We start from the raw sequence: 24,661 nt of genomic DNA on the forward strand, positions 1-24,661 counted from the left end.
CTCGGAAATATCTCGGTGTAATGCACACCGAGATATTTCCGAGACGAGTCCAGAGGTGCTTTTATTTTTTTATATGCTTAACAAAGTATGCATATGATCAAAAAACAAGTGCACCATTGCATTCCTGCTTATAACAACTGCAGAAAGATAACAAATGACTAAATTGATTAACAAATTGTTTAAATAAAAAAAACAAAGAATGCACACCGAGATATTTCCGAGACGAATCCAGAGGTGTTTTTACTTTTTTGACATGACTCTCAGTTTTTTTACTTTGAAATCCATGTCTACGGGCACGAAGCAACAGTGCGCTGAACAACAAATGCTTCAATTGTTTAAAAAATGGGTTTACAAACAAACAAAAATGCATATCTAGATATGTTCGTGAGGAATGCAATGGTGCACTTGGTTTTTCGATCCGATGCATATTTTGTTTATAACAATTGCAGAAAGATAACAAATGGTGTAATTGTTTAAAAAATTGTTTAAACAAAAAAGTGATCACTGAGATGTTTCCGAGACAAATATAGAGGTGTTTTTACTTTTTTGATATAACTCTTAGTTTTTTAAAAATGAATTACACAACTTTGAAATCCCTATCTGTGGCTAACTTCAACGTCGTGAGTATCGTAAGTCGCGCGGCATGGAGTGCGGAACGTCAATACGAAAACACGCTCAACTTTTGACGATATGCGAGTTCCCTAATTTTTTTACCAAAATCTTCGTAATTAAACGAGCTATCGTAATTATTCAACTGAAGCATTGAAATCGATTGAGAATTTAGAACGAATTCTATTTGTTTATAAAAATGGTTGCTAATTTCATCAATATTTATGCAACAATGGTAAAATAATTTTTATTTTAGAGAAATAACATATTTAACGAAACATGCCAAAAACTATATCGATTTTTTGTACCGATCGGTAGAAAAAAATTAATTAAGAGGACAATGCTAAAAAAGTTAAATAACAATAAAGACTCGAAAAATCAAAATTTGGCAAAAATTTTTTAGGGCCATTTTATTTATGTGGAACTCTAACTTATCACGCATATAAAAAATCCCGTTAAAATGTTGTTCTTCTTGTTATACTGAAGAAAATATTTACACAAAAATTTATTTAAAAGTCGTGTCCCAAAGTTAAAAAAAAAAAGTTTGTGCATTTCTAAAAAATAATTAATGGTTATGGTCGTTGGTCTATGGTGAACACTAGTTTTTCTAAACAATAGTTATCTAAAAAAAGATAAATTGCAATGGTACAATTGGTTGATAATAAATGATAATTTAAGTATAGAAAAATAGTATTATTAAAGAAAAAGTGCTCGTAAAATAAAATATTTTCTCAATCCAAAAATTTGTAGGAAGTTAAATGAAAACTTCACACTATATTATATTCGAAGGAAGAAATAATATTTACTAATCTTAGATTTTGTTGTCTGCTTATTGTAAATTTTTCGGGAAGCCTGGTTTAATTGAGATATGCAAATTTTGGTGCAAAAAAAATGTATCATGAGATTAAATAAAACAAAAATAAAATTTGTGCCAAGAATAGATATTTGCGAAAAGTAGAATACATAAAAAAACAAAGCATTACATATATTATTACTGAAAACTTTGAGTAAAGATACATAGCTTGTAAAACCTGATAATGAAAAATCCTTCTTTGAAAACTGAAAATCAAGATAATTAAGATAGCGTGACGAATTTTTTGAGAGTCAATACTGGAATAATAAATGTCTTTTTTGATTTGTGAAAACAGCTTATTATTTTTTATTGATTTTAAATGTTTAGAAATGTACAATTGTAATTCAACTTTTTAGATCTACGCGACATGACAGTCTACACTCCTCTAAAAAAAATAAAACTCACGATTTCCACATTTATCAATGTGATTCGACGCCTGGAATTCGTCCTTGCAGAAACATTTTTTATGTTCGATGTTACAATACGATCCAGGAAATCCACATTCGTTGTTAACCTTACACTCGTCTCCAATCTTTTTTACACCCCTCGGTGGTAAATCTAAAAGAAACTTTTTATTAAGCTCTTCCTTGTAAATATCTAAAGAAAAAGAGGAGATAAAATAGCAGAGATAAGTGAAGATTAAACTACGGATGATTCAGATGACAAATTAACTTTATTATTAACTGTAGTCGAGGAACCTGGTAATTTAATAACCGTTTCAACTAGGTAGAGTACATGTTTTGGTAAAATGGTACACTTTGTGATCTTGATGCATATTTCAAATTGGATACAAATGACGGTAACGCGCCCCGGGAAGATTTTTGAAGGATGTTTTAAAAATTATTCTTTTCGTAGATTGAACATTACCGTCACGTTTTAGAGCAAAACATTTAACGGAAAAAATCAAAATTGATCGAGCCCCAATAGGTAATTAGTTATGACCTCCCAAAATAGAACCATTTTTTCCTCATTTACCAGGCCAAATTACAAGTGTTTGGTTATTTTTAATAACTTTTTATTAAATTAAGAAACGTTAATGAGGCCAGAAGAAAAATTATACAGCAATGTATTCTGCGTAAACTCAAAAAATTATAATTTTTTTGAACTCATAGGTCCAAGTTATGATTATGGAACTATTACCCTTTCCATTTAGAAAAATCTGTCTATTATTGGAATATATACTTGCGAAATTTTAAAAATTTGGCTTCAAAAATAAATAAATTGTTTAATAACTGTTTGAATAATATTCTTTGTATTATAAATTTTGTGTACATTTGATGAAACCTATCAGAAGATCTGTTGGCAGCGAATAAAGGAAAAACTATCAATTGGTCATTTGAAAATTGTTAATAACAACTCATAACTCAAATAAAAATTATTTTTTCGAAATAAATTTAAAAAAGGTTAACTTATTAATTGTATTACTAATATAATTAATAAAAATATAAATTAATTGAAAAACGAGAGATGTTTAGAAAATACTTGTGAAAAAAATCTCTATGTAAACTGTACTTACTAGGGTGGTCTAAAAATTTGATTTCCAATTTTTTATGATCGATCTCTCCCAAATTGTTCATTTCCCGGTAAAAATTTCTTTTTTTTTCGATTTTTGAACGAATTGATAAAAGATGACTTGTTATTAACTTTTTATTAGTTAAAGTTAAGTCATTTCTTAAAGAATGTTCCAGAGATAATTTCCACTTGATAAACTTTAATGTAGGATCCCAACCCCCTTCTATTGTGCTCGGAATATGCCCCAAAAAATTAAAAATAGCAGTTTCATGTAAAAATTCGTGCTTCAGATGGTATTTTTAATTATTTTTAACATTATTTTGATTCGATAAGGAACAAGTTTCCAAGTATATTTTAACTAGTTGCCTATTCTTGAAATAATAATTATTTGTTCAAAGCCATTTTTTCCAGTAAATCGTAAAAACTTACTATTTTTGGGATAAATAATACAGTTTATGGATGTGAAAAATAATATTTGTTGTTTAAAATATTTTCCAAATGTTTAAGCAATTTATATGTATATGGGTTTTCCCACAAAATCGTTTAAATTTATTATTTTTTAATATTAGTGAGACAATTAAGACATGTTGAGAGAAATATTTTTTGTTTAGAATATTTGGAAATTCTTTAAGTACGCAGTTAATAAATGTTAAGAGTGATATTCTTTGGGGAAAAATTCTCGTTTTTTCGACTGACTTACACTATGTTCCTTTCATCAATCTGTATTTTATTACCTGAGCGAAATCGATATAAAAAGTAAGTATCCATAACATAAATCAAAAAAATTTGAAAACATTATTGTAAAAAATAAGAATATAATCTATGAGATAAGAATATATTGAGTCATAAGCAAAATAGTGAAAAACATTAGAAAAAAAAGAATTTTCTGCACCTTTTCTATAACTAAAAGAATGGCTATTAATCGTTTAAACAATTTCGGACAATTGGTCAGAATTTTTACAAAAATATTATTTTTAGCGTTCACTAAATACATTATTATTATTTCCAAAAAGTAGTAACTTTTCAAGATTTAGAGCGGTAAAATGGTTTATATAAATAAAAATGGTTTATATAAATAAAAATGGTTTGAGCAATTGCAATAATCTTTAGAAAATTTATAACTCTCATCATTCGTCAACTGCTTTTTTTTAATGAAAGTTGTTTAAATAATTGCCAAATATTAAAAAGAAGAAACATTACTTTTGACATTTATCAATTGCATAAACTGGTTCAAACAATAGTAATTTTCAGGATCATAAAGAGAGTTTTTTTAAACAAATAATAATTGTTTGAATAATTTCAAATTAGTACTGACTTTAGCATAAATTTTACATACAAGTGCTATTTTTAATTTTTTGGACATTTTCTGGACACAACACAAGGGAGATGTAGGGATAAAATTAAAAATTATTCCATGAAATTTATTCCTTGAACAATATTTTACTAAGAGTAAATAACAAGTACTCATTTTGCCACTATTTCAAAAACCGAGCTTTCCCATTTGAAAACCCGATGGTAATTTCAAAAGCCTGGGGCCACGCTTTAATTTTGACAATTTACAAAAAAAATGGATTTTTTCCGAAAAACGAATAAATTGGGAATGATCGATCAACAAAAATCGAAAGTCGAATTTTTACAGGTAAAAAGTAGGACCCCCTATTGCATATCGCACCGACAAAGAATTTAAGGACTTCAGAAATATTTTTTCGTTTATTAATTCCTTTACTGCCAAAATTTAAACAAAATCATTTCATTTCTGATAAATAATTTATAAATTTTTCACCTTTGAAGCATAAAATAATAAAATGTTATAAAATTGTCCATGATAATGTATAAACAATCTAAAGTTAGTTATTTAATAATTCTTCGTTTATTATGAAGAATCGTAAAGAAATGCGAATGCATATTTTGATATGAAAATGTTTAAATTATTGCAAGTACATATCATTGTTTCTTTACGATTACTGGAAATGACGTCTACTTTAATTATTATCTAAGTCTATTAAATTATTATATTATTTGTTTGAAATTAGGAGTTTCCAAAGTATATATGAAAACTTCAGAATTTTATTTATTAGCCTCTTTAAAAAAAATGTGGATACATTGAAGGATCATAACTAGGAGCCTAATGAAGATAAAAGGTTTTTTTTTTTAATTTTCTCAGAAGTTTGTCTAGTTTGATCAAATATTTTCTTGTGTACTTGGCTTTAAAACGTGATGGGAAGATTGAATCTACGCAAAAACGATTTTTGGGTCTTTCTTCAAAAATATCTTCGAGATTCTACCTATTTAAAAATATAAAAAGGTGTTTTTATGTACGATATGACTGAACTACTTGGCATTTCATTTACAAAATAAATAATTATGAAATAAAAATGTGTTAGAATTATTATTACGAAATTCAGTTAGTATTAAATGCAGTTTAGTTAGTTCGATTTCCCTTTTTAGCTTATTCAATGTCATCTAAGCATTTGAAAGCAAATAAGCACTTAATTGAAAAAGAGGCTCTTTATAGTCTTGATAAGGAAAATTAAAAAATCATGCACAAGTAGAATACACTTGACTCCCGATATAAGGAACTCGTGTTTACCGCGGGATCGAGAGAGAGAGGCCGTGCTCAGTCAAGCGCGACAAATAGTATAAGGGGCGATACTCCCATAGCGCTAGTTGCATCAGGTTGCGTCATGCGTCAAAATCCAAGAGAAATGGTTTATGCGTCCCCGCTTGTTTACGTTTTAATTCTCTCGAACTAGGGTCAATGCCACTACAAGCCATGCCTGAAAAAGTTCTTATATCGGAAGTTGAGCATAGAATGCAAATTAAGGTTATCTATTATTGTTAATTTTTTATTTTCTTGTTGCGATAGTATTCCAGAAGAAAAGTTAAGATTTTGATAGGGAAAAAAAACTTTACCGATGCATTCTATAGTATCATCATCCCTCATCTTCGGGATCTTATCTTTGATACAAGCACAGAGACCCTTTCGACATTCGGCTTGTGCAACTTTTGCTTCACATTGTTCGTTGAAGAGGCAGACATCATCAACATTGACAGCTGCAATTTCACAGGATTATAATCTTCCATTGCTTTTATTAGTTAATTCAACTGTTTTTAAATACATAAGTTATTAGCAATCATTACCAATAACTAATAAAAAATTTGTTCTTTTAAACTAATGAAGATGTATGGTCGTGATTCTCTTCTTCGTCGGTTACACTTCATCTTCATTACACTAACTTGCTTTATTGGAAAAATCTAAATATTTCTCACAATAAGTTTATTCCAATTCACAAAAGTGAAAGATTTTAAATCTTCATTTTAAATCCTTCACAAAGGATTTTTTTAATCTGAAGAAGTGTTTTTAAGTGAGCGGCCTTTAAATTGAAAACTATGAGGTTAGTTTTATTTTTGTAATAAAACGTGAAAAGATTGGTTTCATAACTAACACTTCCAGACTTGTTGCACAGTATTGATCTGGTTTCTTGGATACTGTTATTTCTACCGCAATTGCAATTATTTCAAGCTTAGGGGCCATCCATAAACTACGTTACCACTTTTAGATTATTGTTACCCTCACGTACTCCCTCGTTGATTACCGTAATTTTTTTTGAACCCCTCTCTCCCTACAAAAGTAACTTAGCAGTTTAAATTCCTGAGAATTTTCTAACCAAAAAGATACAATTTTCAACAACAACAAAATTAATTTTTAAACTAACAGTTTCATTAATAACCAATTTAAAAATCAACTGCTTTAAAATAAATTCGACCTTGAAATGGCTAATAGTGAATTTTCAAAAGGAAAGTTCACTTCTACTCATGGAAGATGAATTTATCATTAAATAGTTTAATCTTTAGCCAAAACGATTAATTTTCCACAATATACATGAGCTTCTGTTACTAAATAGTTTCCTTTTTAACTTATGAATAATGAATATACAAACAAAAATGCATTAGTTTAATTTTTAAATAAAAAATCGGTTATAAACCAAACCAAAACAATTTTTAAACAAAGTATTTAAATCAAATAAGGCGGTGAACCTCATAAAATGCAGTTTTAATTAAACTGTTGAATATTAAATACAGACAGATGAATTATCTAGAAAAATATGATTTGTAAAAACACAGGTAATTTTCTACTAAATAATTACTTTTCCAAGCAGTTTATTTGAGAATCAAATAGTTGCATTTTCTAATAAAATAGTTCAATTTTCAAACAAAAACATGAATATTCACCGAAAACTTAATTTTCAAACCAAAAGTTTAATTTCCTTACAAATAACTAATTTTTAAGCCGAAAATACGAATTTTCTACAAACCAGTTGAATTTTCAAACCAAAAACACGAATTTTTAATGGTATAGTTCGATTTTCAACTGGAAAATATCAGTTTTTAATTCAAACTATTAAGTTACAATTAAAAATATAAATTTTCAACGAAAAATGGAATAGTTACATTTTAAGTTTAAAAAATCCTTTCTTTAAAAAAACAAGTAATTTTTAAGAAAATTTTTCAAACTAAAGAGATGAATTTTTAACTAAAATGATCAATTTTAAACCACAAAAATGAATTTTCCACAAAAGAGATCAACTTTCACCCAAGTAGTTGAATTTTAATCGAAAAAGTTAAATTTTTAAATTAAAAGTTATAAATTTTCAACCAGAAATGTCATCATTTAATTTTCAATTACCATAATTAATTTAAGACAAAAATTAAATAAATTTTTAACAAAACAGTTGCATTCCTTTAAAAAAATGACTTTTTAACAAAATAGTTTCATTTTCACGAAAATAATTACATTTTCAACTAAATAACAGAAATTTTGACCAAACGAGATGAGTTCCTAATCATAAATATTAAAGTAGTAGACTTTTATACAAACAAAAAATAACTTTCAACTAAAAATAGTTGGATTTTCTGATTGATTTTTATTAATTCATTTTGCATTTGGCAAAATAAAAGGGGAAAAGTGGAAGTTTCTGAAAAACAGAAAAAATGAATTTTTTAAAATTGGGTAAAAGAGGGGTATAGGGATTTGCAAACTTTTTAAGTTAATATTGAAAGAAGCTTTGTTAAAATGTATCTTATAAGGAAACGTAGTTAACGTTATCTACGTTCGCAACGTTATTTCAACAGACTCCCTCCCCCATGTTGTCCAACGTATTTTTTGGCGCACCACCCCCCTTCCTTATACCTCTAATTGTAAGCGTAGTTTATGGACGGTCGTTAGTTCTTGAAATTTAACTATAAATATTAAATATAGTTTTTATTACATGATAGACACAGGTTAAGGAAAATTTTGAAATCAGGGAAAAGACAGGGACTCTTGACAATTTTTCGGCTACCTGGTAATAGAATGTTTATATTAAACCCATGTTCCATTTAAAAATTCGCACGCAGCAAGTTCAATTTGCGATAAATACAAGATACATATTTTATGAAAACAAACACTTTTTATAACTATATTATTATTTTTATTATTAGAGTTTCTGTTGAAATTAGGCATTTTTTACTTCAAGATTATGATTTTAACAAACATTATTAATTATATAAAACGTATTTACCATATATAAATATGTGAAATGCATTTAAATAACATTTTAAGGTAAGAAAACCTTAAACTTTTATTTATCCAGCCACATGTCGTTATTAAAAAAAGGGGAGGGGTGGGACAGAATGGTATGAAAAATGGGGAGTGCACTTAGCTATAAGCTCAGGGGAATCCTTGTTGAATAAAAAATTTTAAAACTAAATTGAAAATAAAAACTCAAAAAATATGATGGAGGTTTATAGAAAAATCTAAATAGCCTATGGAAAATTTTAAAACTAAATTGAAAAATTCTAAAATATGAAAAGTAAATCCAAATTCAAAATTCGTATTCGTATTTGTAGAAATTACACCTGCGCAATTTTTGTTCCACAGATCATTCAGTGAGCATTTCGTATTTGAAAAAAAATCAACTAAAAATTGTAGACGCTGTGCAAATAATATAATGTATCATAGCGGTTTCAGGAGGTATAATTTGAAATTAATATAATTTTAAAAGCACTCACGGACTCCACATTTGTCGATATGATTGGTGACTTCAAACTCTTCTCTGCAGTAGCATTTTTTCTTATCAGGTTTGCAGAAGGATCCGTCAAATCCACAGTCCTTATCTTCCCTGCAGACATCTCCAAATTTCTGCTTACCGCGGCCCTTTAGATCTGAAAAAGAAACAAAATTTTGTTTATTAAATTTTATAATTACACTTAAATCCTTATATAAGAACGGTTTCGAGCATGCTTGCTGTGGCCTTGATCTTAAATAAGGGGAAACCAAACGTAAACAGACAGGGCTTCATGAAACATTTATGTGGGGTGTTGACGCATGGCGCAAACTGACGCAACTAATGCGCTGAGAGTGCGGCCCTCATGATGTTTGTTATGCTTGACTCAAAACATCAGTTCTAGGAAGATCGTAAACCGAGAATCCTTATATCGGAAGTTAAGTGTGAAAGTTAAATTTCCATTAGAAAGGAAATTTGAAACATTTATTGTCATATTTTAATTACTTATTTAAATTTAGAGTGTTACAAAATTATTTTTATTTTAGACCTCTGGCTAGTGATGGAAAGCAACTTACAGTAATTAGTTATTTTTTTGATAATAACAGGTGTAATGACATAGCTTTTGTGAATGAGTAAGGAATGGGTAACTAATTACATTTTTTCCGTAACTTTAACTATAAAAATCGTTCCTTCTTTAGTTACTTTTGAAATATAGTTCTCCACGTGTCTATTTGTATGACAATAAATTAGATTGTTTTTTCAACTATTTTTTACTTTCACTACTCAGATTTTGGCCGCTAGTGAACTCTTTTGACTTCAAAAGAATTGAAAAGAATTCGTATTTATAATAATTCCAGAACGGATTGCGGATAAATTAAAAAATAAGCTAATGAATAAGTAATTAATTTGTTTAAATCCATAATATTCCACTGGTTTCAGTTGAATTGGAATGAATTCAACTGTGTACACGGAATTCAGGGATTGAAAAATATTTAAACAAAAAACAATGAATTAAAAGAAAATCAGAGTAATTTAAAGAAATTCCAAAGAACTCAACAAAATTCGCAAAAAATTGATAGAAATTCATGGTAAACTCCAAATAAATTCAATTCCGGAGAACTCTAAAGAACGCGAATTATATTTATAAAAATTAAGATAAATTAAAAATCACTCAACTGAATAAAACAATATGTTTAAAATCCAAAAATTCCATTAAATACACAATTTTTAACTTATTTCAGTGAAATTGGAATAAATTTAGAATAATTCAGAGAGCACAATGACAGTGATGCGAAAACAGGATAAATGAAAAATAATCGAAGTGAATAGAGCAGAATCTTTAAAATCCAAAAAAATTCCATTGAATTCATTTTATTTTTAAATATTGGGAATTCTAAAAACTATAACAACAAATTTATGAATTGACTAGAATTGAGCGAATTTAGAAGATTCCAAGTGAATCCAACAAAGTTCAGAATAAACGAAAAAATTCCTGATTTTTCAACGTAATTTAGAATAAATGATTAAAAATTCAGGTTGAATTCCAAATGGATTAAAATTAAGTAAAAAAAAATTAATATAAAATATCCCATTGTTTTCAGTAAAATGGGAGTGAATTAAGAAGAATGTAAGGGAATTCAAGACAATGCGTTACAGTTTATATGAGATCAAGCTGAATCACAAATAATTCAAGTGCATATAGTAAAATGTTAAAAATAAAATTAAAAAAATACAGTTGAATTCAGACAAATGGGAGTGAATAGGATAGTAAATAAGAATCTGATAAAAGGACCCCGCAGCAAATGTACATGAAATGGCTTTCGGTCGATTTTGATTAAACTTCGTAAAATTGTAGTTCTCAATGTCTCGATCAAAAGTGTTATGGGGCACAAAGTCCGAAAATGGACAGTTTTCGAGTTATAGAGGGTTAAACATCCAATCCTTTTAAGAAACGTTACCAAATATCCCGAAAACTGCAGCTCTGCGAAAAAAATTTTCCCTATGAAATTTATTGGGCTCTAACGGGGAATTGCAAAGAAAGTAATGGCATTAGGACGTAGGTTATTTTTCAAGGTCATTCAATGTGAAATTGTGCTTAATTGCTAATATTCAGCCAATAAAGACAAGATATGAAGAGGAAATCAATATAGAACCCATAAAGGCAAGAAATGAGAATGACTTAGTCAACAGCCAACCAATGAAGGCAAGTCATGAGTGCGATTTAGTCATTATCTAGCCAATGAAGGCAAGAGATGACCAGGATGTCGTCTCCCTCGCCCATGTCTTGCCTTCATTGGCTAGAGAATGACTAAATCGCACTCATGACTTGCCTTCATTGGCTGGCTGTCGACTAAGTCATTCTCCTTTCTTGCCTTTATGGGTTCTATATTGATTTCCTTCCTCTTCATATCTTGTCTTTATTGGCTGAATATTAGCAATAAATGACAAGTTCACATTGAATGACCTTAAAAAATAAACTGTTTCTTAAGGCTATGACTTTCTTTGCATTTCCCCTTTAGAGCCCAATAACTTTCATGGGGAACATTTTTTTCGCAGAGCTGCAGTTTTCGAGATATTTGGTAATGTTTCTTAAAAGGGTTGGATGTTTAACCCTCTATAACTCGAAAACTGTCCATTCTCGGACTTTGTGCCCCATAACACTTTTGATCGAGACATTGAGAACTACAATTTTACGAAGTTTAATCCAAATCGACCAAAAGCCATTTCATGTACATTTACTGCGGGGTCCTTTATTAGAATTCAAGGTGAATTTAATAGTCTTCAGTGTGAAATTAAAAAATTAAGTATGAAAAAACGATTAATTGAATTCTTTGGATTTTAAGGGAATTTCAAATAATTTAGGATGAATTCAGAAGAATTAAAAGAAAAAAAATTCAATAAAATTCAGAAATCCTTGGGCTCTCTGATTTAGGTTGTTAAAGGTAATGAGTAAAGTCATCTTTTTATTTCAAAAAGTGTCTTTAGTGACTTTATTTTCAAAAAGTAACGAAAATATGACTTGAGAAAAATGATAAGGATAAATAAATAAATAAAATTCTTATCCGCATAGTATAATAACAACACAACATTTCTCTTTTAAAAAGAAGGCATAAAAAATATAAATATCATGTCACTTTCTTGTTCTTATAAGAAATCTTGCACCTAATTGCAGCATTGAGGTCGAAATAGACGACTTGAAATACAATAGCTTTGAATTGAGGGTATATAACTCGGCTAAAGAAAAACGGTTTTCGAGCACATTTAAATTGATTTCTTCTCAATGTTTTGTTCTACTGATTAGGCGAAACTCAAACAAGATTATTTTAAATTATTTTGGATTTATCATTATAATTAATAGCTATTTTTTATAATATAGAATTCGATTAATTTAATTTAATTAAATTTCTTCTATAATATACAATAATAGCGAGCGCCTTTTTTTTTTTTGTAAATTATTCCAATTTTAATCAAATGAATAAAATGAGTTTCATGTTCAAAAAATGTAGAAAAATTAAATAGGTTTTAAAATAATTACAGAATAAGCATGATGGAAAGCACGATGGAAAATAAGATTTTTTAAATAAGAATATATATAACGCGAAAATAAGAGTTTCTAACGAAATATTTTAATTTTTAACTAAAGAGATAGATCATTTTCTGATAAAATAAAATGTTAACGAAGTATATGTGTTGTTTAGCTTTCAACAGTTGAACTTTCGAAAGGGAAAATTGATTTTCTAAATAAAATACGAATTTACATTAAAATAAATAAATTTTTAATCAAATATTGAATAGAAAAATTTTCGGCAGAAACATTAATTTTTAACCATGAAAAAGATAATTTTCAACAAAATAGTTCAATCTTTAACCATTAATATGAATTTTTAACAAAAAAATTCAACTTTTAACCAAGTAATTAAATCTTAAAAAACACCAAAATTCTCAATGAAAACACCAAAAACAGAATAAATACATTTTAAGTTAAGAAAATTAAATTTTAGCAAAAAAATAGATAGATTTGAGTATTGAGTTCTATTAATTTAGTTCGAATTTCAACCGAAAAGACAAATTTTCTACAAGAAAGTTGAATTTTCAAGCTGAAAATATGAATTTATAAGGGAATAGTTAAACATCAAAACAATGAGATGCATATTCATCCAATGTAAATTCTTAACGAAGTTTGGATTTAATTCAGCTTGTAATAAGATATTCGATCGAAAAGATTGCTCTTCTATAAAAAATGCGAAATTACAATAAAATACATAAAATTTGCAAAAAAGAGTTTAAGCTTTAACCAACAAAATGAATTTTCAACAAAGTAGGTACAATTTAAACCAATTAATTAAATTTTCAACTAAAAAAGATCATTCTTACCCAAAAATAGAATAGTTACATTTTTAGATGAAAAAATTAAGTCCGGAAATCTTGTTCAGTCACAACAGAATACAAAAATCGCAAATTTAGTCGCAGAAAGAGATCTGAAATTCCAATTTTCACATATTTTGTGATCGGTGGATTCAATTGATTTCAGAAATGCGAAACCCCTCGCTTTTAACACCAGGGGATGTTATATGAGCATTTTTATATGCACGCATTTTTGCATGCAAATGTGAAACAGTTTAATTTTAATGCAAAATTTAATGTAACGGCTGATAAATTACAGTTTAATTTTCAATTCTGGAATATCATTAACACCATTTCCATTATGCATGCAATGAAAAGAGTTAAATATTTGACAGAAGCATTTCACACTCATTTTGAGTTGCTAAAATGTTTATGACAGTTTGCATAAATTAGTATTGCAATTTTAGCAAGCATTAAATATCCCGTTAACTTCATGATAATTTCTCTTTGGTAATTATTTAAAAAATAAATAAAATTCGCTTTGAAGTTCTAAATAATTTATTTAGGATACTACAACGCTTTGAACGATATTTTAGAGGAAACAATTTTCGTTTTAGGAAAAATGGTCTTGTTTTAAGCTAAAAAATAGTTTCATAGTGTTTATTATTTTGTTTACTACTTTATTATTGTTTTTATTGAATTATTCTTTTTATATTCACAGCAATAATAAAAAACATTGGAGGCACCTGGTCGATTAGAAGTAGATTTTCAATCCAACCATTATGATTCATTCCCGATTCCGGTTGAGGCGTATTTTCCACCGACCGTTATCGAAATATACATGATTTATTATATCGCATCGCCTAAATGCCAGATACGTTTGATATATTTTCTATAACATTGTACCAGCTAAATTTATAGACATGTTCATCTCCCTGAAAATCACTTCCATAACACGGTTAACAAAAATTTCAATACGAAAGAGTAGGAAAATGTTTTTTTTTATTAACAGTTTCGGTTCTAAAAAATGTTCTGAATTTTTTAATAGAATCATAAACTATTCCAGAAAATTCAGGAATATTCGAGAGTTTTTCAAGTCATGTAATATTCTTGAAGTAGAACATTAGAGAATATTTGATTCTAGAACTTACCATGATTGTTCAGAAGATTAAACTTAAAATTTTAATATTTTCTTGTGATTCTACATGGAGAGAAATTTCGGGAGATTAATTCACAGCACTGCTCCTTGATTTTATCACGCTCTGGCGCAAGATCTAAGAATTCGGTACCCTTGCTTTTAAAGCATAGGTTTTGGAGTTTCAAGCATTAGGCCACGTTCCTTTGCTCTCAGCTCTCGAATTCTATGCGTTTAGATCTTAGAGTTCGAGAGTTTAAAGCACGTAAAAATGGTAGCTTTAAAATCACGCGCTTCCATGAATTAATCTCTTAAAATTTTAACCACCAGGTGGTTGAATTTTCAATCAAAAGAGATAAACACTCTATGAAAAATATAATATTTGATATGTCAAACAAGAAACGATTTTAAGTTTAAATCAAAAATAGTCGAATTTAACCCAAAAGATGAATTCTTAACATAAAAATATAATAGTTGGTATTTCAACCAAAAAAATTTATTTTTACATAAAAAACAGTTATATTCAATTTAAAAAAGGACGAATTTTTAATGAAATAATAGTTTAAGATGCTAATTTTGATTGTCTACTTGGTCATAATTAATATTATTAAAATATTGATTAATTTTTTAAGATTTCAAAAAAATGAATCAATATTTTAATAATATTGATTATGACCAAGTAGACAAACAATATTAATATCTTAAACTATTAATTAATTTTCCTTGTCAAAAAACTCACATCAATAATAAAATATGAACTTCATGTTTTAATGAAATAGTTCAATCTTTTACCAAAATATATTAATGTGTAATCACACAGTTCATTTTCAAATAAAAACAATAAAGATTAGAGTTGCATTTTCAACCAGGAAAGATTTTTCAGTCAAAAGAGACAAAAAATTTCAATTAAAGTGTTAAATTATTAGACTAAGAAGACAAATTCTCTAGAAAACAGACGACTTTTCCAACCAAAAAGTTAACTTCAAACTAAACAAATAAATACGAAAATAATAGAATGTTTATCTCGATAATACGAATTGTCAATAAAACAATTACATCTTTATACCTATTATAAGATGAACCAAAAAATAAAATAAATTAAATTTTTACCGAAGTATTTTTTTAGTTCAACCTTTAACTAACTATTTCAATTTTCAATCACAATAATTGCTTTTCTACGAAAAAAGCGAATTTTCAACCAAATTCCTAAATTTTCAACCAAAAATGGAATATTTAAATTTTCAGTTGAAGAATTCAATTAAAAAAAAAAAGAATTTTCAACAAAATAGTTAAATCTTTTACTCATACAATGATTATTTAACATGGTAGTTCAAATTTCACCAAAACAGTTGAATTTTCAACCATAAATAATTAAATCTTAGCCAAAAATAGAATAGTTACATTTTCAGTTACAAAAATTATGTTTTCACACAACAAAGAAAAAACCAAATTTTAAACAAAATTGGTAAATCTTCATCCAATAAAATGAATGCGTAACAAAGCAGTTTAACTTAACGGAGGTAATCTAAACTCTTAGGGGACACTTTATAAATAATGAAAAAAAGTAGTTCAACTTTTAACCAAGTAATTGAAATCAAAAAAGAGAAATTCTCTATAAAAACTTTAATAGTTAAATTTTCAACTGCAAACGATCTATTTTTCACTAAAAAGAGAATAGTTTAATAGTCAATTCAAAAAATAAATTTTTCACCAAAAAATAGATAGATTTTCCCATTGAGTTCTGTCATTTCAGTTTACATTCGAGTCGATAAGATGCATTTTTCACAAGAAAGTTGAAGTTTTAACCCGAAAACAATAATTTTTGACTAAGATAGTTACATTTTCAAACAAACAAATACATACATTTTCAAATAAATATGGAATAGTTAAATTTTCAGTTAAAAAAAAACTTTTCAAACAAACTAATTATATCGTCAAGCAATTGAAGGGACATTTAATAAAGCAGTCCAACTTTTAACCAAGAAATTAAATTATCAACTAAAAAGATGATTTCCCAATGAAAACTTCAATAGTTGAATTCCTAACTTAAACCGGTCAACTTTTTATTAAAAATCTGCTAGTTGCATTTTCTATTGGGAAACTATTTTTCTACAAAAAAATATTTTCCTAATAGGTTCTAATAATTCGGTTCGAATTTGAGTGAAAAGGGGAAGTTTGTTGAAAACTAAGAAAAAAAGAGGAATTCTTTTAAAAAAAGGTGAGAAAGAGGGAAATAGAGGAAAGGATGTAAAGTCTATACTTAGATGCCATATCCGATATTTATGAATTGAAAATACCCGACTAAAAGGTTTGTATTTAAAAATAAAATCAAAGTAGAAGTTCGAATGCAGTTTAAATTTATGACGAAAGGTTGAAGTGAAAGTGAGCATTTGATCTTGTTTACATGAGCATTCGAGTTTGAGTTCGAGGGTGGCCTACTTCTAGAGCCTCTTGAGCTTCAAACAACAGACTACAAAACCACCCCTGACTCTTGCATGAAGAGTCACTGGTAGAGTGTGTCCTAATTTTGGCAAAGCGAATCTCGACCTCGAAACAATTAACCGGTTCTACTTGCTTCAAACTTCCAGCTTCCGTCTCTGGATACTCCTTACCTCATTAGTGTACAGCGAATAAAGTAATTTGGCTTTTCTTTTTGCTCACTTTTTATTTTATGCCTGCACTTTTTTTCATTTGACGAATTTTAAGAAATTTTCAAATATTTCAAAGTAAGTCACAAGATGTTAAAGGATTTTTTGTGACACCGAATTTTTTCGTGTATTTTTAAAGAATTGAAAGATATCAGGGAATTTTTATGGAACTTTGAAAATTCGAAGGGATTTTAAGCGAATTTAGGAGATTTCAAAAGATCTGTAAAATTTTGTAAGAATTCAAGTGGTTTAAAAGTATTTCAGCAGTTTACAAGGGATTTCAAGGTACTTCGTAAGATTACAAAGCATTTCAAAGAATTAAAACAAATTTGGGGAATTTAATGAGATTCATAAAGGTTTTTTTACTAATTTCGAGATTTCGAGGAATTTTGAAAGATTTTAGGTGATTACAAAAGTTTGAGGTTTTTGAACGATTCCAAAGGATTAAGAGAGGTTTCATAGATTTCAAATGTTACAAAAAGGTTTCAAGTGTTTGTTGTAGAAATTGCGTAGTAAAATTTCTGAGAGAATCTCATTTTTTTGAGGAATTTCAAAATAATTAGAAATATATGACAGAATTCCAAAGGATTTTCGAGAATTTCATGTGATACCGAAGTATTATCACGAATTTTGAAGAATATCAGGGGACTTTAATAGGATTTTAAAGATTAAAATAAAAAGAGGATTTTAAAAGATTCTTAAAGGACTTTAGGTAATTTTTAAGGATTTTGAAGATACTTTAAAGAATTAATAACGAGTTTTGCGAACTTTAAGTGAATTTCCAATATTTTAAGGGATTGCACCGGAGACATTTCGAAATATCTCATAACAAGTCACAAAATTTTAAAGGGTTCCAAAGAGTTTTATGTAATACCGACGTATTTTCACAAACTTTGCAGGACTATCAGAGATTTTAATGGGATTTCGAAGATTTAAAAGAATTTGAAAAGATTCAAAAAGATTCCAAAGTAAATCCACGGATTTTGGGGGGTTTTGTTAGATTCAAACAAGGGATCTCGTAAGTATTCGAAATATTTTACGGAATTTCAAAGATCTTAACCAAATTTTTTGAAATTTTAAGGCATTTCCACGGATTTCAAAAAATTATAAGGGGATTAAAAAGGATTTCAAAAGTTTGCAGAAATTTAAAGGAATTATATAACTGATCGACTCCATATCTATCGACACATTTCGGTTATCAAGACAAAAGTATAAAGACGAATCTCACGTAAGACCTGCTTTGGATTCACCCCATCTCCCCTACACCCGAAGTAAGGATTCGTAAGATTTTTTGGGGACAAGTTTCTGAATAAAAAGCATTACGTAATATTCACTTTTCTCCTCCAGAAAATAGAAAGGAAAGAATAAACCAGAAATAAATTTTTCATAAAAGACAAATTTCGTTGAAGAAAGAACCAAAGCCCATTTTCTGAAAAATAAGAATCTGAAAGTATAATTCAACTATTTGAGTGAGGCTCGACGACTGAAAAGTTTCTTGAAAATATGAAAGTTGTTTACATAAGCGATCTATATGTGAATATGATATTATACTTCACTCTTCAACCAGATGGTGCGAATCAATAAATGTGTGAAAATAAAAAAAGTTGATAATATTAATTCCCTAGAAAAATATACGCCTGTTCTTGGTGAAATAAATGTCATAATTACAGGATTTTATAAAGCGTATTTTCTCTAATAATATACTATCACAAAAATCAACCATAATTATAAAATCCCATTTTCCAGCCCTCTCTAGACCCCAAAATGACCCCTAAGAGTAAAATTTCTCTATCCAGTTCTCCCTGTCCCAAAAATCACTACTAAGTCTAAAATTCTATTGTTCAGGTCTCCCTGTTACTAAAAATCACCCCTAAGCATAATATGCCCTTATTCTGTTCTCCCTAGCCCCAAAAATAGGTAACTAAGCGTAAAATCCCCTTGTGCAAGAAACTCTCCCCAGCCCCAAAAATCATCCTTATGTGCAAAATCCCCTTTTCCACCTCTTTTCAGCTCCAAAAATTACCCCGAAGTGTAAAATCACCTTGCCTAGTTAAGCTAAATGTAAAATTCCTTGTTAAGTTCTCCCCAACCCCAAAAATCACTAATTAGTGTAAAATACTCTTGCTCCGGTCTCATCAGCCCCAAAAATAACCATAATGTATAAAAACTCATTTTCAAGCCCTCCCTGGCCCCAAAAATGACTACTGAGTGCAAGACCCCCTTGTGAAGCTCTCGCCATTTCCAAAAAACGGCTGCTTAGTATAAAATCCCCGTGTCCAGCTCTCCCTAGCACCAAAAATCGCCTCTAAATGTGAAACCTCCTTTTCTAGCTCTTCTCGCCCCAAAAACACTACTCAGTTTAAAATCCATTTTGTTCAGCTCTTTGAACCCCCAAAAATCAGCGAGGTGTGTAAAAACCCCTTTTTCAGCTCTTCCTAGGCCCGAAAATCACACTGAGTGTAACCCCCCCCCCCATTTTCAGCTCTATCACTCCCCAAAAATAAGACCTGAATGTAAAAGCTATTTGTCCAGTTCTCCCCAGTCCCAAAATTCAATACTGACTATAAAATCCTCATGTGCAGCTTTCTGGATTCCCAAAATTCAATACTGAGTGTAAAATCTCCTTGTCCATTTCTCTCCAGAAGAAAGAAGGACTCCTTAATATAAAACCACATTTTCCAGCTCTTCGCCGCCCCAAAAATCACTACTTAGCGTCAAATCTCCTAGTTCAGCTTTCTTCAGCCGCGAAAATCACACTGAGTGTGAACCCCCCGTTTTCAGGTCTTTCCTACCCAAAAATGAGCCCTAAATTAAAAATCTCTTTTTCTAATTCTACCCAGCCCCACAAATCATTACTAAATGTAAAATCATCATCAACCCCAAGTGTAAAATACCCTTGTCCAGGTCTCTCCAGACAAAAAAATGACTCCTTGGTATAAAATCCCCTTGTCCAGCTCTCCATAGCACAAAAAATCGACTCTAACTGTAAAAACCCCCTTTTCAATCTATTCCCTGCCCTTAAAATCACTATTTAGTGTAAAATCAATTCTCTAAGTTCTCCCCATCTCCAAAAATCACTACCAAGAGTATAATCCCTTTGTTTAGGCTCCCCAGACACAAAAATCACTACTTACTGTAAAATTCTTATGTTCAGCTTTCTTCGGTGCCAAAAATCAATCCTAAGTGTAACATGAGCTTGCCCAGTCTCCCCAGCCCTAAAAATCACTACTAAGTGACAAATCCCCGTTTCCAACAAACTCTTCAACAAAAGTGTTCTGTAATGATAAGAAAATTCCAAGTTACCGTGAAGCCCCTAAAAATTTGCCACCCTAAGCATTGGCCTTTGTGATATCTGGTGTAAATACCCTAATGCGTGAATAACATATTTTTACAGAGTATAAAATTTATAAGTTAATTTAAATATTGAACATGTAGATTTTAATTTAAACTGAGTTCATAAAAAATATATTTTACATACCGAAGCCAACGTCATAAAATTATAAGTATTTTAAAAAATTTGACTTTTTATAGAGTTATGGGAATGTGCTATTTTTTGTTCAATATTATCGTTGAAAAATGTATCTTATCTAAGTTGGATTACATGGGTTTGTTATTTTACTTAAAGACCTTTGTCCTCTTAATTATTATTATCGAATATATTATTTGGATATCTTCACATTTTTTATAAATCTAAAGTCTGCAAACTTTTTTGTATTTCAAACGGAGAAAAGTGACACCTTCATCCAATCATGAACACGGGTTTCCCGAAAACAATAGTTTCAAAATATTGATAAAAAATGGCGCTAATTACCTTTTAAAAATTGGATAATACTTAAAATTTTCTTTAATAAAGCGACAATGAGTAAAAACTAAGGGTTTAATGGGTTTCTATGTTGGATATGACTAACTTTACAAGAATTTTACCGAGGGCTTTTTTACTGAGTTTACAAGCTCTCAGATGCTTGAAGTACTCGAGTATCTGGCTCAAAGTTAAGATTAAAGTTAGAAAGCCGCTATTGTTGGCCAGATAGAAACGACCTGCGTACATTGATTAATAAACTTTTAAAGTCCTTCCAGTTTCCGAAAATTGTGTCCTGGCTGAAACACGATGCGCACTTTGGAAGTTCTTGTTTGAATACATAAATATTTAAAATTCGAAAAGAAAAAAAGTCACCATTGTAATGTAAGAAGCGTTTACAAATGTTGAAATAGTCAGGAGAAGGAAATATTATTAAAGTTTTCAAATCTTTCAGAATTTAAAGAGATTTTATGAGATTTTATACAATTCATAATAGGATTTAAGGGAATTTGAAAAGATTGGGTGAGAATGCACATGATTTTAAGAGGTTCCAGAAAGTTTTGGACACTCTCGAAGAACTTCTCTCAGTTAAAAATATATTTTTAAGGATGGCAAGGGATATCTGAAAATATTATGGGATTTCAATAAGGGTTTTTAAATAATTTTATTGGATTTAAAAAGATTTCAATTTTTGAATCGTTTTAAAAAATAATTCAACAGATTATAAGTAAATTCAAAATGTTTCTCGTGGTTTCAAATGATTTCATAAGATTATATCAAATTAAAGAAAATTTCAAACGATTTAGCGAAGGCTCCTAGAGTTTCAAGGAGTTTGACCAAACTTTACGGAATTTTGAAGAAATTCCACAGATTTCAATGGATTTGAAAGAATTTCACTAGATTTTATAAATTTGAAAATACATAAAAAAATGCATATATTTTATTACAAATTTGTTTAATTCTAGGTTAAAAATTAATTTTATAAATAGAGTTTTTAACTATTTCAGTTTTGATAAGAAATGATTTTTTTTAGTTGGAAATTCTACCATTGGATTGAAAATTGCACCTTTCTGTTAAAAACTTTAAACTTTTTGGTTCGAAAATAATTTTTATTGTTTGAATCTTAATCATTCTAGTTAGAAATTCATCTCTTTGATTAAAGATTCAGCTAGTTTGTTGAAAATTCGTTTTTTTTTTTTTGAAAAATAAGTTTTTTAACGGATAATGCAACTATTTTCTTTTCATTCGAAAATTATACTTTTTTGTTGGAAGCTCATCTTCTAGGTTAAAAATAATATTTTTGGTCGAAAATTTATCTGTTTGGTTGAAAATTTGTTTTTTCGGTTTAGAATTAACTTTCTTAATTAAAAATGTAATTATTCCAAATTTGTTTGGAAATCGATCATTTTAATTGAGAATTATTCTATTCTAGATAAAAATTCATGTATTTTGTGAAAAATTCGTATTTTTCTGTAGACAAATAATCTTGTTAATGGAAAATTCACCTTCTTTGTTAAAAAATGCAACTTTTTAGTTGAAATTTAATGTGGTCGAGGGTTGAACTATTATGTTAAAAATTCGTCTACTTTAGTGACATTTAACCGTTTTTTATTTTAAATTAATATCTCTTTTGGTTGAAAATACAACTGTTTAGTAGATAATTCGAGCTTCTAGCCCTAAGGTATTATACGGATGATGAGTCCTGCACAAAAGTTAGTCCTACGTTATTGTGATAATTTGTTTAAACCATGTTCTAATACCCTATATTACACATAAAAAAATACCTTATTACATTTTGGTAGCTAAAAAAGTGAAAAAATTATGCAGTTGCGTTCAGAAATCCTTTATTAATTACATTTTTCTTTCGACTCAGAGTCGAAGCTTTTGGCTAGGTTTGTCGTGACACACGGAAGAAGGAAGTATATGGATAAGTATACACACAGTTTACAATGATGCGTCCAAAGATATGGCACCGTTGCAAACTGTGCTCGAAAAACAACATGAGATCGAACCATCGACAACATGTGATCGACCCATGTGATCAACCGTGCAGTTCAAAATTTTGATTTTTTCTACGACTTTCCTTTTAAAAATAGGGGGTAAAAAATTCCAAGGTTTTCACATAACCTCTGTATCGTGTCCTTCTATAGCGTCTCAGTTTTTAAAAAAATTGTCAGAATCGTTTAAGCGTCATGCTAAAATATGTTACTCTTTTATTTCGGGGCTGACGGTGGATGGGAACTAACTCATTATAGCCCGCTCCGCTTTTGTTTGTTCACGCCTGACTGCTCGCCTGAGTGACAGCCTCAGCTCCTGCGCAGCACCTGTTACACCCACATGCAACGCGGCGTCAATTCTCGGAAGGGCTATAGAAGGGAGGGATTTTGAAGAGTTTCACTGTGTAACAATTTACTTTACGTAAAATTAACTTTTGTGGTAAATAATTGGATTTTTTTAAATATTCAACTGCTTTGTGGATAATTCGTCTTTCTGTCGAAAAAAATCATCATTTTAGTTAAAAATTCGTGATTTGGTTGAATATTAATCGCTCGGTTGAAAATTGATCTTTTTGGTTAAAAATTTAACTATTTAACTGAATATTTACCTCTTTGGTTGAAAATTTAACCATTTTATTGGAAATTAATTTCTATCCCCAGAAAATTAATTTTTTTAAACTGAAAATATAACTTTTTTAAGTTTGGTTGGAAATTGAAATTAATGTATTTTGTTGAAAATTCGTGTTTTCGTAGAAAATTAAACTTTTTGTTTCAAATTTAATACTTTTGGTTAAAATTACAACTGTTTAGTTGAAAAATTATCTGGACCTGAACACATAGTTGTAAAAACGTTGTTTTTACAAACATATCCATAAACTAAAGTTTTATTTTGATCGGAAAATGTCTTTTTCCTGTATAGAGGACGTGCTTCAAAATGAAATTTGCCTTTTTCGAAATCTTTAGGTCCCATAGGTGTTGAGATAACTATCTGCAATATGGTAATTTTAGTGCAAATTCAATTCATAATAAGTCTATAACTTGAAAACGGTTATTAGTAAAAAAAAGTGTAAAATGAAGAATGTCTTCCCTTGGTTCTAGCTCTCTGAAAAATATTTACCACACATTTTTTCCATGAATAATGTATTTGTGTAAGATTTAATAATATTGAATTACGATCAATACTTTACTTTTTGATTTTTCTCCACTCTGAAATGGTACGTTTCCCGCGGCACTTTTTTAAAGTGAAGATGGAAAATGTGTTTCAATAATGGTGTACGTGATCGCAAGTTGAGAATTGAGGGTGCGTTCGATTCAAGATTTGAAGCGGAAATGTCGCGCGAGCCAGGACACGAAAAAGCTTTTCCTGGAGTTTTCACGAAGGTGCGCTGCGGCATGAAGCGTGGAACATATCGCAGGTGAGTGCATTGGCATCGTGCCATATTAGAATGACCCACTTTTAACGCGTAGATTGACCCGACCGACGCTGACGCCATATTATACACACTGCACGTTCAGTAATACCAACTGGCAACCAGAGAACGAGGACAGATTTTTCACACGTATTCCTATGGATTTTGGGGCGCTGATTTTAACTTCGGTATCAAAAATCACCCATCACGCCATGGTTGAGCCATAACCTCAAAAAATGACGAAAAATCATGCACTGAGGCAAATAAATTTCAAAATAATGTCAGTGATGCAATTTTTCACTTCAAAA

General features: G+C 29.3%; 1 protein-coding gene across 1 annotated transcript in view; it reads right to left on the bottom strand.

The window, feature by feature from the left end:
• LOC117181159 overlaps positions 1 to 24,383 on the bottom strand; it is a 46,886-nt gene extending 22,503 nt beyond the window's left edge. The window contains exons 1-4 of the mRNA XM_033373726.1: positions 24,221 to 24,383; positions 9,026 to 9,178; positions 5,888 to 6,028; positions 1,868 to 2,020 (exon numbers count right to left, since the gene is read on the bottom strand). Coding sequence (XP_033229617.1) covers positions 1,868 to 2,020; positions 5,888 to 6,028; positions 9,026 to 9,178; positions 24,221 to 24,383 — 610 coding nt within the window. The remainder of the gene's footprint in view (positions 1 to 1,867; positions 2,021 to 5,887; positions 6,029 to 9,025; positions 9,179 to 24,220) is intronic.
• Positions 24,384 to 24,661: the final 278 nt, after the last annotated feature.

Source organism: Belonocnema kinseyi, chromosome 10 (genome assembly GCF_010883055.1).
Source record: "Belonocnema kinseyi isolate 2016_QV_RU_SX_M_011 chromosome 10, B_treatae_v1, whole genome shotgun sequence".
NCBI classification, from domain to species: domain Eukaryota; kingdom Metazoa; phylum Arthropoda; class Insecta; order Hymenoptera; family Cynipidae; genus Belonocnema; species Belonocnema kinseyi.